This window comes from Diuraphis noxia, unplaced genomic scaffold (assembly GCF_037042655.1).
Source record: "Diuraphis noxia isolate RWA-SAM2 unplaced genomic scaffold, SU_Dnox_SAM2 contig0005, whole genome shotgun sequence".
Lineage (NCBI taxonomy): Eukaryota > Metazoa > Arthropoda > Insecta > Hemiptera > Aphididae > Diuraphis > Diuraphis noxia.
Genome location: NW_028301715.1, coordinates 24,781,939 through 24,799,818, shown reverse-complemented (window position 1 = coordinate 24,799,818; position 17,880 = coordinate 24,781,939). Strand labels below are relative to the sequence as shown.

Genomic DNA, 17,880 nt, shown 5'->3' with positions numbered 1-17,880 from the left:
TGCAATTAAAAAAATTTAGGTAGCGCAACAGCTACTTTGTCCCCAACCCCTCTCTTTGCGGATGTCCTTGCCACGAAGTACCAATCGTTGCGTAACATTGTTTATTACTTTTATTGATTTTTTCATGTTTTTAGTAATTTATTTAGGTAAAATAAAAAAAAGTACAGTAATATTATTTAATCGAAGTTTGCAAAATATGTAATTTGCATACAAAAATCGATACTTCTGGCAGCGGTGGGATTCGAACCCACGCCTCAGAGAGACTGGTGCCTAAAACCAGCGCCTTAGACCGCTCGGCCACGCTACCTCAGTAAGGTTTTTCCTCAAAAACAGAGGTACTTTCGTTATAACGCGAATGAATGGACGAATAGTGACAATTATAGTATTTTATGGCTACAACGATATCGTTTAAAGTGATGAAGGTAGAGATAAAATCATTAAATATTGTGTCGTAGCGCAAAACCGACTTGGAAATAGTAGGGTTTAATCAGGCCCGTATTAATAAGGGGTGACCAAGATGGGAAATTGCTCCCCCCCCCAAGTTGGAGCTTATGAGGCGGTAAATTTGTATGAGCATTTTTTGTGTTTAGATATACATAGGCGTAAGAGTGACAGAGTGGACTGGGCCCAACCTGTGAATCGTACTGTATGTAAGTATTATTGTGGTAACATAGGTAGCTATATATTATATTATTGCTACTTAAAAGGACGTGATACACTCATGTGTTGTCTCAAGTGCGTAACATAAAAAATGTTATGTTCAGTAGATCACGTTTAGCTACATTAGTTTAAAAATTAGAGAAAATTGACCTATAATATAATTTAAAGGTTAAAATATTATTTAGAAGACCTCATGGGTTTTTTAGTTTTTACTATAGTTTAATATATAATCTATTCTGTGGTATTATGTTTATGTACATTGTACAACATGTATGATCTAACCTTCGAAAGTGCGAAATCATACAATTTACAAAGTTAAATATAATATTGATACTCAATGATAAAAATTAATCGAATATATTGAAAAACTAAATTGATAATTATAGAAACCGGGATTATGTACATTTTCTGATTTTCATATTCATACTAGACTACTAGAGAGTAGAGAGTATGCATGACCTGTCTACCTATGAGGGTTTAAAATGTGGGCATACAAATCTAACTGATTTTATATATTAGAAAAATTTTGTTTGGATGAATGTGTTTTGTTAATACTTATTATTGGGGCATTGAGAGCACATTGCAATTTATTTTTTCTAAATGAAATCTAGTTCCTTAATAAATTAATGAAAAATGTCTAATTTTCTTCCCAAAAAAGACCGCGAGACCTAATTTATCGAGAATGGTAAATTTCGCGGTTTCGTCCCGGGCAATTTTTAAAATAGGATGTTTCGTCCCGGAGAGTTATAAGACATAGGACGTTTGGTCCCCGGCATATTTTGATTAAAGGACATTCGGTTCTCAGGTTTCTAAGTAAACAGCATTCAGACATTATATTATATGAAATTTCGAAGTAATAATACTAGGTTATACTAGCAAACAAGAAAAAAATAACAAACACTTGAAAAATCGTATGACTTTTCGTCGTATTAATCGTATTTATTATATTTTATTATTTGTATTTTGTACCTACACCTGTCACCTAGTGATGACTATAGTTAACTTCCAAATCAACGATTTAAAATTATATACCTATATTATATCATTTTTTCTGTAATATCTGTAATTCTGTAATATCTAATATAGTATAATATAGTATAATTATTATATTGTGTGAATATTTATTATGTATTTATCATTATGTCATTTAAAAATTAAATTGTTCATTTAAAATTAAAGTACTTATCAAAATATGCCGGGGACCAATGGACCAAACGTCTTATGTCTAATAACTCTCCGGGACAAAACGTCCTATCTTAAAAATTGCCGGAGACGAAACGTCCGGGGACTGGTTTTTTTGACGGGGACGAAAAGGCAGGGGCGAAACGTCTGCGATTCAATGAGAATAATTTAAAACCATCACGAACAAATTGTTGATAGGTAGTCGAAAATAATATTTCTTGTTTAAAAAAAAAATATTAATCATAATAATTATTATAAATTATAAAACATACTAGGTGTATTATTGACACAATGAAATTAATAAATTAAAAATTTTTTTGTTGCTTTTATTGCCATTAAACAACATAAATATGTAATAACATGGCTGCTACCTGTTTATGACAAACCTTTATATAATGTAGGTACCATAGGCGTGTCCACAGGGAGTGCAGGGTATGCACCTGCACCCTCTGCAATTTCAAGTGGCACCATGAATTATTAAGAAAAATTATTCAAAAAAGGGGGCAAGGGCCCATTAGCCCCTAGGGTACGCACTAGGTTACACCCTCTGCGTCAAAGGTCTAGACACGCCTATGGTAGGTACCTGTTTTGCTTGTTAAATCAATTTTCATTTATTTTTTTAATGCACTAACAGTACTAACATGCTGATAAACTGCTTATAATGAAAGTTTTTGTGCATATTATTGGGTATTTTGTCATTTTTACCATGCATGTCTGCATCATATAGTGTCTTATTAGTACATCTAATCTAGGTCTTTATTAATAATACTAACTACTAACCTATAAATTAATATTATTCAATGCACTGACGACTGACATACCATGATATTTTAGAATGTTCCTATAGTTCCTTGTTGTTCATTTAAATCTAAACTGTAATATAGTTGATAACAGATAAGTAATAACAATTTATGACAAATTAACAATTAACAATTAGGTAAGTACCTAATAATTATTTTTTTTTATATTTGTATTTTTATTTTTGTTGCTCGATTAATTATTGTGCTTTAAACATTTTTTTTTTAAATTGAGAAATCTTTTGTTAAAAACAAACTAAAAATGTTTTGTTTACTAAAACTAAGTATTGATATTAAAGTTACTAGTTATAATAGAAATAAATGATATTGATAGAGTTAATATCTAAGAGATGGGAATATACACACATAGACAAATAGGTGATATCTACAGCATTAGTCAGCAATTTAGCATAGGTACATAAGTAAATTCTCGGTACTTTTAACCATAGTATGTTCTTAGTCTTTTGGATAAAATTCAGGTTCAGCTAAGTAGCTTCAGTAATTAACATTTAAAATGCAATTTATACACAAATACAACAATTAACATTAAACAATACTCAATAGTATATAATATTAATTAGATAATTTCAAACTTTGTTTAACTTAAAATCGTTTTTTTTTTTTTGCTTATAGATTTGAGTATTTTATTAAAACAGTAGTAATATTTTAGTAATTAACAGGATTTATAACAGTTGGTATTAGTTAATCATCTGACATATTTTTACATGAATTATCAAATTGATTATATGTAAAAAAAATAAATAATAATAAATATACAAATAAATAAATAAATAAATACATAGATACATAACACATACATACATAAATCAACAACACACAAAGTCTATATGAATGTAAACTAAACATAATACATTATTATGATTAATTTGTTCAGACCTTTCATACCTTTATCACTAGGGCAGTGAAGTTGTTGCATTTGCATGTTTTTTGTAAATGCTTATATTTATTGCTAAGTGAGCTTGATATATGTGTTTCATTAAACTCGTAATTTAATTTTACTGTAATTTTAACTATTTTTCATTATTTTCGTTTACATTTGAGATTATATAACTTAATATATAAAATAAAAGAAACTAAACGTAGCAGTGAACAAATTTCTATATTTGTTGTAATACCTACTAATTATTTCTATAGAGCGATTGCCGCATTTTGGTCGTTAAGATAAAAACTTGCCCCTCAATAACACATATTATCGTCTATCAGCATTCAGGTATATTTAAAAATACCGAAATCCTAACATTAGTGAAGTTGCTAGAATCATAAGCAAGTTTTTGTGGCCCGTACTGTTGTCGTTCGTTAATGTTATACTTTGTCGCATCTGTTTCGTCCGTTAAAATGCCAAAAGTCAAACCGATTAAATCAGCCATTTAAAAAAAAAAAAAATACGTATCAGAATTTGGTGACTTTATATTTTCTTCTGTAAAATGTGTGAAGTGCAAATATGTGCCGATAGCCGATAGACAATATATAGTGGCACAACTTCTAAAAACAGATAAACATTCTAGGGCAGTATATAAGAAAACCAAAAATACAAATTCAAAAGTTCAATAATTAGTAACAAATACAAAAAAGTCAAATTTTTCGTTTGATCTGTGTAAAGCATCGATGCCAAGTAATATTCCGTCACATAAAATTAGTAATATACATTTCCGGTCATTGTTGGAAAAATACACTGGAAAAGAAATTCCAACTTTACGCAAAACATAATATGTAATTTCTATGATGATACTATGAAAATTATCAGAAATTATGTACCTGTTAAAAAAATATGGGTATCTATAGGTGAATCAACAGATACAAGTGGACGTTTCATAGCTAACGTTGTAATCGGAACCTTGGAATTTGATCAACCGATTAAGATATTTTTACTCACTACGGAAATTCTTGAGAAAGCTAACCATTCTATAATAGCCAAACTTTTTGACAATTCAATGTTTATATTATGGCTCAATGGAATGCGTCACGGGTGACGTTTTATTATTTTTATCTGATGCGGTCCCTAGTATGGTCAAAGAAGCTGCTATAATTAAAGTGTTATATTCTAAAATGTAAAAACAAATATTTTTAAAGGCTTCTTCCCGTATTTCATTGTTTAAAGAAGAAGCTCCAGGTATTAATTTACCTCCTCAGTCCATAATAACCCGATTGGGGACACGGATAAATGCCGTGTCCTACAATTGTGAAAATTTTGTAGAAGTAAAAAAAGTTATACAATAATAATTATTAAATTCAAATGATGCTAAGCTCGATATCTTTTGTCGGATAATTCTATGGAAACCAACTTGGTATTCATTCATTCCTCCAATTATGGTTTCATACCATCAGAAATCACTTAACTCAAAACCCACCCAACATGTTCCATTAATCGAAGCTTTATCTATAGTTAAAATCGTTGAAACTAAAAAAGAAAAAATTACGGGACAAAATAGAATAATAAGAATATTAATAAACCAGAAATTCAAAACTATTTTACAAAAAAAATGAAAGATATCAAAAATTATGAGTGGAGAAATACAGTCAATGGAAGGGTTGCCAGAAGACTTGACCAGCTACGATTTAATCTATTTCAAGCATGTGCCAATAACAACAACTACTGATGTAGAAAGAAGTTTCTCCCGATACAAAAATTTGCTGTGCGATAACAGACGATTATTCGATTTTGAAAGCTTAAAAAAATCATTTGTTGTGCAATGTAATAATGTAAGCAATATTCATATTTAAATTTTTTTAAATAGTTTCAATGCAATTTTTAAATTTATAAATTATAAGTGCAATGTTTAATATAATTTAATGCAATAATGCATCAATTTAGTGTTTTTAATGCAATAACTTCACTACCCTACTTATCACAGTAACCACTATTTATACATAAACTGGATAAACTATATTATATTTTATATCTAATGTATAACTATAATGTAAAAACCCATTTTGAGCTATTGATAGTTTAAACAGTTATTTTTAGAACGACAAATATATTGAAATATTCTATGTTAAAAATTACATACGACCTCATACCATTAGTATAAATATAAAAATAATTTGTGCATGGGCTACACTATAGTTTGTTTAAAATGTAAATTAAAGTTTGAGATAAAATAAACTTAACAAATAAGACAACATAAAAACCAGTTAAAAATATAAATAACAATAATTTTACAGACAAAAGTTTACCACTTTAGACATCAAACAAAAAACAAAGACATTTGAAAAAAAAATTTACTAAAAGGACTAGACTATAGAAAAGTTTAACTAAACAATGTTTGTAAAAAACAAAGATTGTTATTCTTTAATAAATTAATAGTAGATTTATCGTTCTTATGTAGAGAGCTTTTAAAACAGATTTTTTATGACTGTCAGTATTTTAACTCAGTCAATCAGAAAACAAATATTAAAATAAATTAAATATCACCAGGAGGCTTTTTATCTGTCAAATGTCAATTAAGTTAATTGTATGACTACTTGACTGTTTAATATATTAACAGATCACATACTTACACTTAAATAAAACTTATAAAAGATAAGAAAGGAAGGAATGTACCTAGTGATAACAATGTATACAACATCTGCAGTAAATCAAAATGAGATGTGATGTTTTTCTTTTACCATTTCAACTTGTTTACCTCAGGAGCTTCCGAAATTTTTCTATTTCGTATATACTTGTAGATAACCTGAAAAAATATTAGATTTACACATTTAATATATAATAAATGTTATAACTTAAGTTTAGATGTTATAGTTCTTGTAACATACTACATATAAGATAAAATAATCATTATCTATTTAGCAGACATTATGCAGTATACAAATAAATCATTTTAAATATAACACATTTTATTAGACAGAACTCCCAGGAGTTCCTAAATAGCAATTAAACAGTAAAAACACCAATAAAATCATTTAAAAAAATATGCTAATAACAACTAACACTAGTTATTGACTTATTGTTTATAGAATTATATAATGTACAATAAAATAGATTATATAAAAAATTTATGGATATTTAAGACAATTTTTCTCACCTTCCAAAAGCATTAAAGAGAGCAACAATTTCACTACGTTCCAATTGCAACGTGTGCTTGTTAACAGTGGTAGATAATTCATTATATCCATTGGTTTGTGCTTTGTTTGAAAACAGTATTTTCAGCGCTGTTCCCAATCCTTGAACTTGTAATTTTCCCCACAGTCTGCATTTATCACACCCCACACAATCCATAATGGTTGATACATTACGGAAATGAAGACGAAACTCTTCTTTTAACTTTTGTGCCTGTTGTCCACCCAAAAACATGGTATGCTCATTAAATTGTTGTGGGAAATTACTGAGAAAAAAACATCAGTTAGGTAAATATAAAAATAAATAAAAAGAAAATAACTAATAAAAAAAATCTAACTTGATAATTTCTAAGAAATTGTGGACTGCAAGTCGAGTGGTTTCATCCTCTTTATCATTTCCTGTATAATACTCTACTTGTTTGAGTAAAGGTGCTGCTTTTTGCAGTGCTCTGAGTTCGACAAGATATAAGAAATATAAGTTCCTTAGCCACTGTGTGCCCTCACCTTTAGTGTACTTTGGACCAAACTTTCGTTCAAATTCCTCAGCACTTGGACCCCAGAAGCCAGTTCCACATGGGTTCAAAAATGTTGATCCTTTATCTATTAAGAATGATTAAAATAAATAAATATATATTTTTTAGAACTAAATAAATATTTATAATTATGTACATACCTGATAATAGATATTGAGCACTAAGATGAATATTAATACTTGTATGAAGGCCAGAAATAGCTCGATAAAATGCTCGTTTCTCCAAACACATTCCTGTAATCAATTGTTTATATCAAATTTAAATTAAAACAAATTACAGCTAATTTAGTGTTTACCAGTCAACTTTGCTGATATAATGTAGACTTCAAATAAATTTTTTGGCCTAAAAAATTTAAAAAAACAAGTTTTAATTGCACCAAAATTGTTCAATAATACTCACCTGAAACAGTTTTCCATGTAAATTGTATTCCACACGCGATTAGCTGAAGGTCCTTTGTATCCAGTGTATCGTTCAGGGTTTAGAGATAGGTCAACATACTCCGCTTCCCCGTCATCATCAGGAAGTGTACAGTACATGTCTTGTATGTCATCGTGGGCCTGCCAGAGAGCAAAATCTTCCATAGCTGCAGCACTGTATTGAGCAAAACGTATAAATTATGATAATGTTATTTTTTAACAGAAAGAAAATTCAATAATTAAAAAAAAAGTACGTAAAAAACTAAATAGTGTATATTATTACTGTATATATTTTGTTCTATCCACCCCTTCCTATTTCGTATTTTTAGATCCGAGTATCCAAAGAAACAGAAGGATGTTATGTTGGTAGGTATAAATGGTATAATATATAATAATAATAAAAATCGCATGTTTGGATGTTCCAAAGTATATTTTAAAGTTAAATTCGTTCTAGTAATTCAGATCATAGCTTTAGTATAAAATGTATTTACACCTTTTGCAATGAAAAATCCACTTAAAAACTTAAAAAATTCATATATAATAATAAATGTCAAAAAAACAATTTATCGTTTTATTTATCTACTGATGCATAAAATAAAGGAAATTGCAATTTTTCTTATAAGCAGTATGATTTTTTTGGTTGAGAAAAAAAGGGGTTAAAGCTTATTATTTACATTTTTACAAAAAGTCTGATAGCTTCTAATGAATCAATTTTCAATGATATTTTACGTGCTATTGAAAACCTCGGCTTGGATATTCAAAACATCAAGACTTTTGGAGTGGATAACGAGTCTAAAAATAATGGAAAAGATTATTTTGTTTTCGAGTAATTGATAAAAAAAATCGTTCATAATAAGAGGGAATTGTAATTTTCATGTACTGCACAACACTGTAAGATAAATAATCAATTTAATAATTCTAATCATGAAAATCCTTATAATTCTTAGTCTTAGCCATGGTCTTAGCTTTAATAAGACGAATTTCTAAAAACTAAAATACCTTTTCATGAGTTAATAAATAATTAATTTATAAGTTGATTTAGAATCAAATTTAATATTAAAATTGTTAATCAAGATTAAATACATCTCGAACAGCTAGGCCATTTAATCTATAGACAACAATTATATTACAGGATTTTTTTTGTAATGAAAGCGAAATATTTATGCATCTATTTAGGTTCAAAGATAAATTATATTTATTACACAAATCCTGGATAATATTCAAATCAATTTGCAAACATTGTGTATCTTTTCAAATCTTTTTTTTTCAAACTTTGCTTCGTCGTCGGCGATAATAAATTATAATAATATAGATTATAAATTATAATGATAAAAAAAAATGGAGAGTTAATAAATAGAAATTAATTTTTCAACTTATAAGAATAATTATAAGTGTAACAGAAAGAACTGACTAAAAATAAAATAAAAAATACACTAATTAAATCTATGACAAAAATTGTTAGTATTATATAATAATTAAATAATTTAAGAAATATTCTCATTTCAACAAATTCCCAAAAATCATATTTTTTAAAAAGTAATTAGGTACCAAATTAATTTTCTCAAAAAAATATTGATATTTTAAAAAATTCTAAAAAATAAACTAATTGACTTAGATAAATCTTTTTACCATCAAAATTATTTTATAATCAGATTCACAAATTAGCTATTTTGAATTTATCTAAAAAAATTTAAATCAAATTTTAAATTTTTTATTTTCAATACTAAAAAATTGACATAAAAATAAATAAATTTTACATATAGCCCTAAAGTCTTTTAATGATGAATAAAAAAAAAAGTTAAAAATATTAATTAGAACAAAAGTTATTCCAAAAGTCTGTTCTTTCTGTTACACCTTGTATACTACGTTTCATGTGCTTAATAATTATACGAATATATTAATATTCTAATTAAATAAAAACCTGTTATAAAAATTAAAGTTTTTTTGCAAATGCCAAACAATATATTATGATATTATGTATTTACAATTTACATAGGTAAGTATGTTATATTTTATTATTTCATATACTTATTAGTAGAATTTCTCCTTTCAGTTGTATGATTGAATCTGTTTGGAAAAGCGGAGAATATTAAATACTTATCCAGATTCTAGGTAATAGGCAATTCATTATTAAAAATACATTGTTTTTACTAAAATCAAATAAAACTCAAATATAATATCATAAGTGATAACTTATGATAATATCAATAACTTTTGTTTTAAAAAAATTTGCTTTACTTAATAGTTTCCAAGCATTTTTTTATCCGTACCAAATATCAATTTTTAAATTCTGAGCGGAGCGAGGAATGTGTTGATTTTACCAAGATGTGTGTTTTATTTTTATTTTTTTGTGTATGTCATACACATTTTGGAGCAGTAAAAGTGCTTCGATTTTTGACTTCAATACATCGTTTGATCAGAAAGAGAATCTAGTTGGTACTTTGGGGAGTCAAAAATAAATAATTATTAATATCTTTCTAAATAATCGGGATAAACAAACTAAAAATTAAGGGAAAACCGGGAAATTGTTCACACAATCAGTTTTCGACAAAATCGTTTTTGGTTTTTAATGTAAGTTTAAAACAAATGACCATAGGATATATGAAATTTTCACCGAATTTTACTTAAATTAATTATTTATAGGCTTATGCAATTTTCGATCATTATTAGTTTATTTACAATAGCAGTTGAAAAATAAAAGAAATTCAGTCACAATTTTTTTTTATTAGCATTCAAAGTTTGAATTTTGACAAAATACGTAAAAATCACAAAATTTCGCAAATTATTTTAAGCTAGAAATTTATAAAAAATATTCTTTTTCAATCTAAGATTTGAAAATTTAATAAAAGATTCCTAACATATTTTTAAAATAGCAGTTGAAAAATAAAATAAATTCAGTCACAATTTTTTTTTATTAGCATTCAAAGTTTGAATTTTGACAAAATACGTAAAAATCACGAAAATTTGCAAATTATTTTAAGCTAGAAATTCATAAAAAATTTTCTTTTTAAATCTAGGATTTGAAAATTTTTAATAATCTATAATATATCCTAGACAGATAAACCGTCTCCGCTCAAAATTGTTTTTCGTATACAATGATATAATATTATCAATCATTGGATTCAAATTTAATTCCATCCATTACAGTAATGTAATGTACCTACTATACAGCAGAGCGACATCCACGAATTACTAGCTTTTATTACTAATGAAATCGATAACGTCTTAAACTGACCTTATAGTTGTGTTAATGTAACCCAATTCGTCTTGCATTGCTTCTTCACACTCTTGTTGTTGCGGTCCTTCCATATACTGTAAAGGCAAATATAAATTTACTATTATTTTTAAAATATAAAAATTAAAAGCAAACAAAATATGGATCGAGCGATTTAAATTTAAGGAATACGTAGAATGGGTTACGCGGTATATTCGTTTATTATAGTTGTGAAATTGAGACCAAGTAGAAGAACGGAAACAGTAACCACACTAGGAAAATATTAATGTATATGTTTTTACACTTTGTTTTAAACATTAAATTACAGTAAAAACGTCTTAAAGTTTGATAATTTATCACGTTTACAAAACACTCACCTTAATCGACATATCTTCATCTACTAAACTATTACGACTACCTTTCAAACCTATGGGTAAATCGTCCTACATACAAACCATAAAATACAATATAAATAAATTTTCTTGTTTAACGCGAATCATTATTATTTATTACCAACTGGCAGGACTCCACTTGGCAGTATCTCATAGCACATTTGCTGTCGTCTGACCAAAATGGACAAGTTCTACGTAGATTTACCTAATAATGTAAATAGGCACATATTGTAAGTCAAGACCATGAATAAAAATTAATAAATTCTTACCTTAAAAAATTTAAAATAATCTTTCGAAACAATACTGATAATACGAGGGTATATTTGATAGTTATTAAATTTATCAACGATTTCTACTGTGCTGTTTGTCTCGTCGATATTCCCTTTTAGCTGTAAACCAAACAATAACATCAATTATTATTTTGACCATCAGGAAGTACATAAAACCAATCTATAAGTACAATTTGCACATGGTTATAATTTTGCACTACTATTCATTTTACAAACATTATTAATATTATATTCCTATATTGTATATATTATACGTAATACGCAAAAAAAAAATGGTACAAGGATTAATAATAATCATAATATACGTGTATACCTATATATGATGTGCATGCGGGAATTATTAAAACTGTAATGTCATTATACCCTATTGTCACTGCACCAAAAACTGTTGTCAAACTATTTTGACTCCGTCGTGTGCGCTACATACCTACTAGGTATTATACATTCATACATCGTATAACATATAAAATACAATACAAATAATAATATTATACATAAATACTATTAATTGCAATAAATAAATAATAATTTGTTTAATATATGTTTGATATTTAATTGTGGAATAAGTGTAAATAATACTATAGAAATCTAAATGGCAAACTCGGCTAAAAAATCAACTATTAGTGCTTAGTATTTAATGAAATGTAATGAAAACATTGAATATCAACCAGTAGTTACAGAACAAGAATAAAATAAACGTTTAATCTTTAATGAATAATAATTCCACTGTAAAGGTCAAGTTACAGAACCTATGAATTTTGTAAATTTGGGTAATTATTTTTAAATAACAAATTTTGAGTTTGTAACCAAATTGTCTACGAAGAGTTTGGCTGCAATACAATATAATATAATATAATATAATGTTTATATTATAATAATTATTAGGTACGTTGTAACTTATCTCATATGATTATTTTAGTAAAAATACTTATACCTATACTGACTTCGATGGCATTTCACAATTCTTAATAAATATAATCACAAATATCTAAAAAATTGGAACTTTGAACTTAATAATAATAATAGTCAATAATTATAATGCAATATACGCAGTAACCAACAACTTATTTTTGAAACAGTAGGCCATATGGCTAATGTGTAGTGTAATCATTTTAAGTGGGATATGACATTATTTTTTACAAATAACAATTAAAACATCATGATATGCTTATATATATATATATATTTAAACACCCATAGATTTGGTACACTAATAATAAAGCTAAAAATAGATCATACGATACTAACTACGTTCATAAGAGATAAGTAGAATTCCGGGTTTAAAAATTAGAAAGGAATCAATCAAAAAAATTAAACAACATAAATCATAAATCATTATTATAAACTATTTTTTTTTGTTTTATATTATACATGTAAAATCATGTTTGATTGTTAGTAACAAAATATTAAATAATATCATTTCTTAATTTTTTATAGAACTCTTTTTTTTTAGATCTATATTTATACCGTTTGTCGTTTGATATATAAACTTTATTATTGAATCATATAAAGTATTCACCTTCAAAATTCTAAATATCTTTATATTGTCATGTTTATACAATATAATATTATTTGCGCGAATTTACGAAAAATTGAATATTTTTTGTTAAAATGTTACATCCAAATATTGTATTTATGTCAGAGGAACATAATTATTATATGATAAATAAACGTTAAGTAAATAATATGTAATAATATGAAGATTTAAAGGTATTTAATAACAGATAAAAAAAATAAGACATGCGTTTTAATGTAATAAATTATATTTTTTTCGTTACCAACTATAAAATTTTATAATATAGTACTGCAATTAGTTCAAATATAGAGATTAAAATAAATGAAGGATGCTAGAATTATTGAACAGTAGGAGTCATTTTTTTCGATTAATAGAATAATGAATATAAAGAGTTGTTTGAGCACATATAGTTTTTATTTTCAAACATTTTCCAGAGGACGATTTTTATTATGTACCTTCCAAAATGTTATGTTTATTTCTTTTCATTAAATAATTTATGCAAATATGTACATATAGTAGATAGTAATACTACCTAGTAGTTCTATATTTTATTTGTTAAAATATTAGTTACTTATGCAACTTTAAAATTATTTATTTTTAAATTCACGTCTATTTAATACACTGGTTACTTATACCAGTGTGAGTGAGTGATCGGGACGGGTGGTACAGGTACATATTAGATTTTATATAGCCTATCTTCTGTTAATGAACGACTATATAAATTGGTTTTTTTTTTTTCAATAATATTTTAATATTGTAACACCAACTAGCTCCACGGGGATATAGACAAGATTTATAGGTATTTTTTTTTTTTTTTTATTTTTTTTATTAAAAGAAACTTTGTAAACAATTAGCTTCGACAATTATGATTATAAATATTACATATGAAAGCAAGATTAACAACAAAAATAATATTACAGATAAATTAAATTTTTAAACCAGTCTGGTTGAAGAAGGATAAAAGTGAGGTAATAATTGGTACATTTGGTGGAGAATGGATTGAGTGTCGAGTTTGATATTAAAGGAGTGAATTAGGGTAATTTATAGGTAATAATGTGATTTAGTGATTATCGATAAGCAATAAGCTAGGTTCATCTAAACCTCACAAAAAACTATATGATTAAATATTTATTGTTTAATTTTAAATAGTTAACAGATAATTAAAAAACCTATTTTGTATTTGTGACTAATTTATAACAATATAATAACATAATGCGCCTGAAAGGATAACGATTTACGTGGTTATTACAAGTGGTCAACATAAGGTAAGCTCCGCCGCAATACGTTTTGGAGGTGGAAAGTCAACTAATTTTAGTGGTGGTGGCCGGGGGAGGGGACATTAGCATTCGCGCGGGCGTCAAATTTTGATTACGTCTCTGCTTATTATAGATATTCATGAATTTACATTTTAATACCAAATATAGCAAAAAATATATTGATTTTATTGTATTTTAAATACAATAGTGTGTTTCGGCTTCAGGGGTCAAAAATAAAAATGCCTAGTATCCAGTAGCTACAACTTTTAAAAATAATCGAGAAAAATATGAGATAACAACACTTGACAGTTTATTCTATTCATCTATTGTATATAATGAACATATTATACTTATTAAACTGTTTCTAATGATTTGTTAGCAAGATTAGATTATTAATAAATTAACACAATATGTTATATATTACAATATAAATTGTAAAAACTTCATGTGGTTCATCTAGATAAGTATTCACTAATTATAACATTAATTTGACCCAAAATTTACTTTAGAAAAACAAATGAAGAAAAGGATAATTTTCTTGAAGTAAATTTTCTGTTGTTAAAAATAATAGCAGGTACTTAGTATATCACTTTTGCCTGTTGTGTCTATAACAAACACTAATGTTAAGTACAAGATAAAGCCTAACACAGAAAGAGGTTTGGTGTTGAGTCAGAATAATATTATATACAGCAGTCTCGAATTCCCGTTATGTATACATTTTATGAAGATATATATTACTAAATAGTGAAAAAAATAAATATTGTGTTGGATATCATTGTATATCTACGCATATAAAGAAGTATATGAAGATACAATGGGTAGTGGGTATGTATCGTTATCATATAATGTAAAATAATTTTATTTGTATCTAATACTTAACATACAATATTAATATGATTTAAGAATTATTTTTTTCGTTTAATATTATTGTATATTTTTTTTAAATAGGTTTGATTAAAAAGGAAAAATAGTATTTTTATGTGTTAATAATATAGTGGCAAAGCTCAATATGAAATAATGTGATATATATTCATAAGAAAATATTTTTTTGCACTATCATGAAAAGCAGTGATGGCTTGAAAAAAATTGCATTCATATTAAAACACAAGTTAAAACATGTTTTGAAATCATGCAAAACATTATGACTATTAACTGACCAGTAGTATAGATATCACTGTCCCTTGAGAGAAACTGCCTCATGGCCATAACTTTTTATAGGGAGTTACCTTAATAAAGACTTGATAACAAATATGCGACAAATATGGATGTAAGCCAATTTTTCATGTGTTACTAAAATCCTGGGTTACTCTACTGATCTAATCTGGCCTTCTAAAATTTAGTATTTGGACCCAGGATTTTATCATCTCGCTATCAAAATTGAATTATTTATACGTTAATTATATGCTTCACATACATGGTTTTAGCCCAGTCCCTAAAATAAGCCAAATTTTCGTACTACATACAATATACATAGTCCCAAATCAGTCAAATCTAGTATACTATACATAGTACCTATCAATTAATAATAATATGTATTTACAATAAATAATTTCATTTAAATAAAGTAGAACCTCTATTTAACAAATTTAAAGGTTCTTTAAAAAAATGTGTGAAATAGAATTTTCGTCGAAAAAAACTCATTTTAAGTGTACAAAATGCATGAAATTAATAATACATGATATCAGTAAATAAATAAAAATAAATTTAAATTACCTATATTAAGTATGTAAATTATAGTTTTTTTTTTTATTCTTTGTGATCGAAGAACTTTCTGATATCCTGTATTAATATTGTTATTTTAATCTCTCTCTCTCTCTCTCTCTCACATATGTGCGCGTGTGTGTATTTTGATCATGATTCATGATAAACACAGGTTAATAAAATAAAAAAATATCAACTTTATGAAACTTCATAACTTACATGTGATACTTAAACAGTTGTACCATACATTTTGTAAGAATAACACAACTATAATTATATAATTATGAACAGATAAAATATCAAAATGTATAAATACACACTTGTAAATCAAACAATTGAAAAGACAAATATCAAGAACATAATCATAATTAATTTGCATCTAATAAACCAAACAACTTATATGCAACATAAACTTTAATATGCATAACGATACATAATATGATTGTATACTTCAATAATTTGAGACTGCTATGAGGTAATTTCATATTTTAATTGTGCAATTAAAAAATATCCCAAGTCTCTCACACAAATGTATTTTAATAATATAAATAATAAAAATATACTAATCATCAAATATGCCTACTATTGCTTCAATATATTTCATGAAAGTTATTCATAAATATTGTTAGAATGGCTAATAAATGAGTTATTAAATGCAACTAATTTTGACAGAGTTCATTTCAACTTTCTCCAGTATGTATGCTTATTTAACTAGGGCACATTCCAGGCATTTTAAATGAGCTTATAGTTTTTGATGACAGAAAACTATCAAATTCTGAATAATAATTTTTAAAAAGACTACACAGACATAGCATGCTGATCACATTCAATCATGGCCATGCATTTATTGATGTGTTAAGGCAGAATACAATGTAATACAAATTGAATATCAAACATGGCCTACTTTTTTAAAATAAGTACAGAATCTAATAAAACAAGAATAGGTAATAGATATCTAAGGAGTAAACAATATAACTAATAATACCTAATAATTTAAAATTTAATACAATTTAAAAACTAAAATTTACCTCATTGAGCCAATTGTTGTCAATGCAACTATTGACAATCAAACTGGACGACGAGAAGAAACACACAACACTCATGTACAGACAAACATTGACCATCAGCATGAGCAAACAGTTAGAACTGCAGGTCGACATCTCTTTGAAGCTTAAGGTTATCGATCTGACAGATACACCACCACAAACCTCTATTGCTCACTGGTGCACCAGTAAACTTCGAGTGATTATCTTTTGTTGTTTGGCAACCGGCGAGACGTCGTAGTACGTCCGTCGTCGATCATCTTCCGGAATGTCTTTTCTTTGTTTTCAGCGATCGTTCGGTGTTCTTCGTTTCGCAGCAGCAAAAAATCGTGTTGTTAAAAGTTACAACTTGTTGTTATATTCGAAAACCGGGATCGTACCCAAGACCCAACAGAAACAGATTAACAACAGCCACGATCAGCGTTATCAATGCAGACTGTCCAGACTGAGTACGGTTATCATTTTAGTTTAAAATCTACTGGGCACACCCATGAAGACTAGAGATAAGGAGGCCAAACTCTACCACAAAAAACGTCCCGTAAAACATAGCGCACTAATTTCTCCACCAGTCTGCGTGGCGGTCAAATCCGAGGCTGGCTCGGAGTATAATTAACCCGTATTAGATTGGGACATACTCGACTTTATTACATTTAAAAAATTATAATTAAAAAAATAATAATCGTATTTAAATTAGAATTACACCATCGTATTCAGCGCAAATTTATCTTTAAGAATGTTATATATTTACGTAATATATGTACATATAAATAGTAAAAAAAAATTTAAATGCTGTCTACTGCAAA

General features: G+C 27.0%; 1 protein-coding gene and 1 non-coding gene across 2 annotated transcripts; both read right to left on the bottom strand.

The window, feature by feature from the left end:
* Positions 1–226: 226 nt before the first annotated feature.
* On the bottom strand, positions 227–307 carry TRNAL-UAG (transfer RNA leucine (anticodon UAG)). Its single transcript has one exon. It is a non-coding gene; the product is annotated as a tRNA-Leu (tRNA).
* A 2,386-nt stretch (positions 308–2,693) lies between these two features.
* Ero1L (endoplasmic reticulum oxidoreductin-1-like protein) lies at positions 2,694–17,560 on the bottom strand. The gene is made up of 11 exons (XM_015516761.2): positions 17,063–17,560; positions 11,541–11,660; positions 11,393–11,476; positions 11,257–11,322; positions 10,901–10,977; positions 7,649–7,840; positions 7,545–7,591; positions 7,390–7,482; positions 7,055–7,316; positions 6,683–6,982; positions 2,694–6,331 (listed from the first exon to the last, which is right to left on the bottom strand). The coding sequence occupies exons 1-11, from the start codon at positions 17,192–17,194 to the stop codon at positions 6,280–6,282; spliced, it is 1,425 nt and encodes a 474-aa protein (XP_015372247.1). The 5' UTR covers positions 17,195–17,560; the 3' UTR covers positions 2,694–6,279.
* Positions 17,561–17,880: the final 320 nt, after the last annotated feature.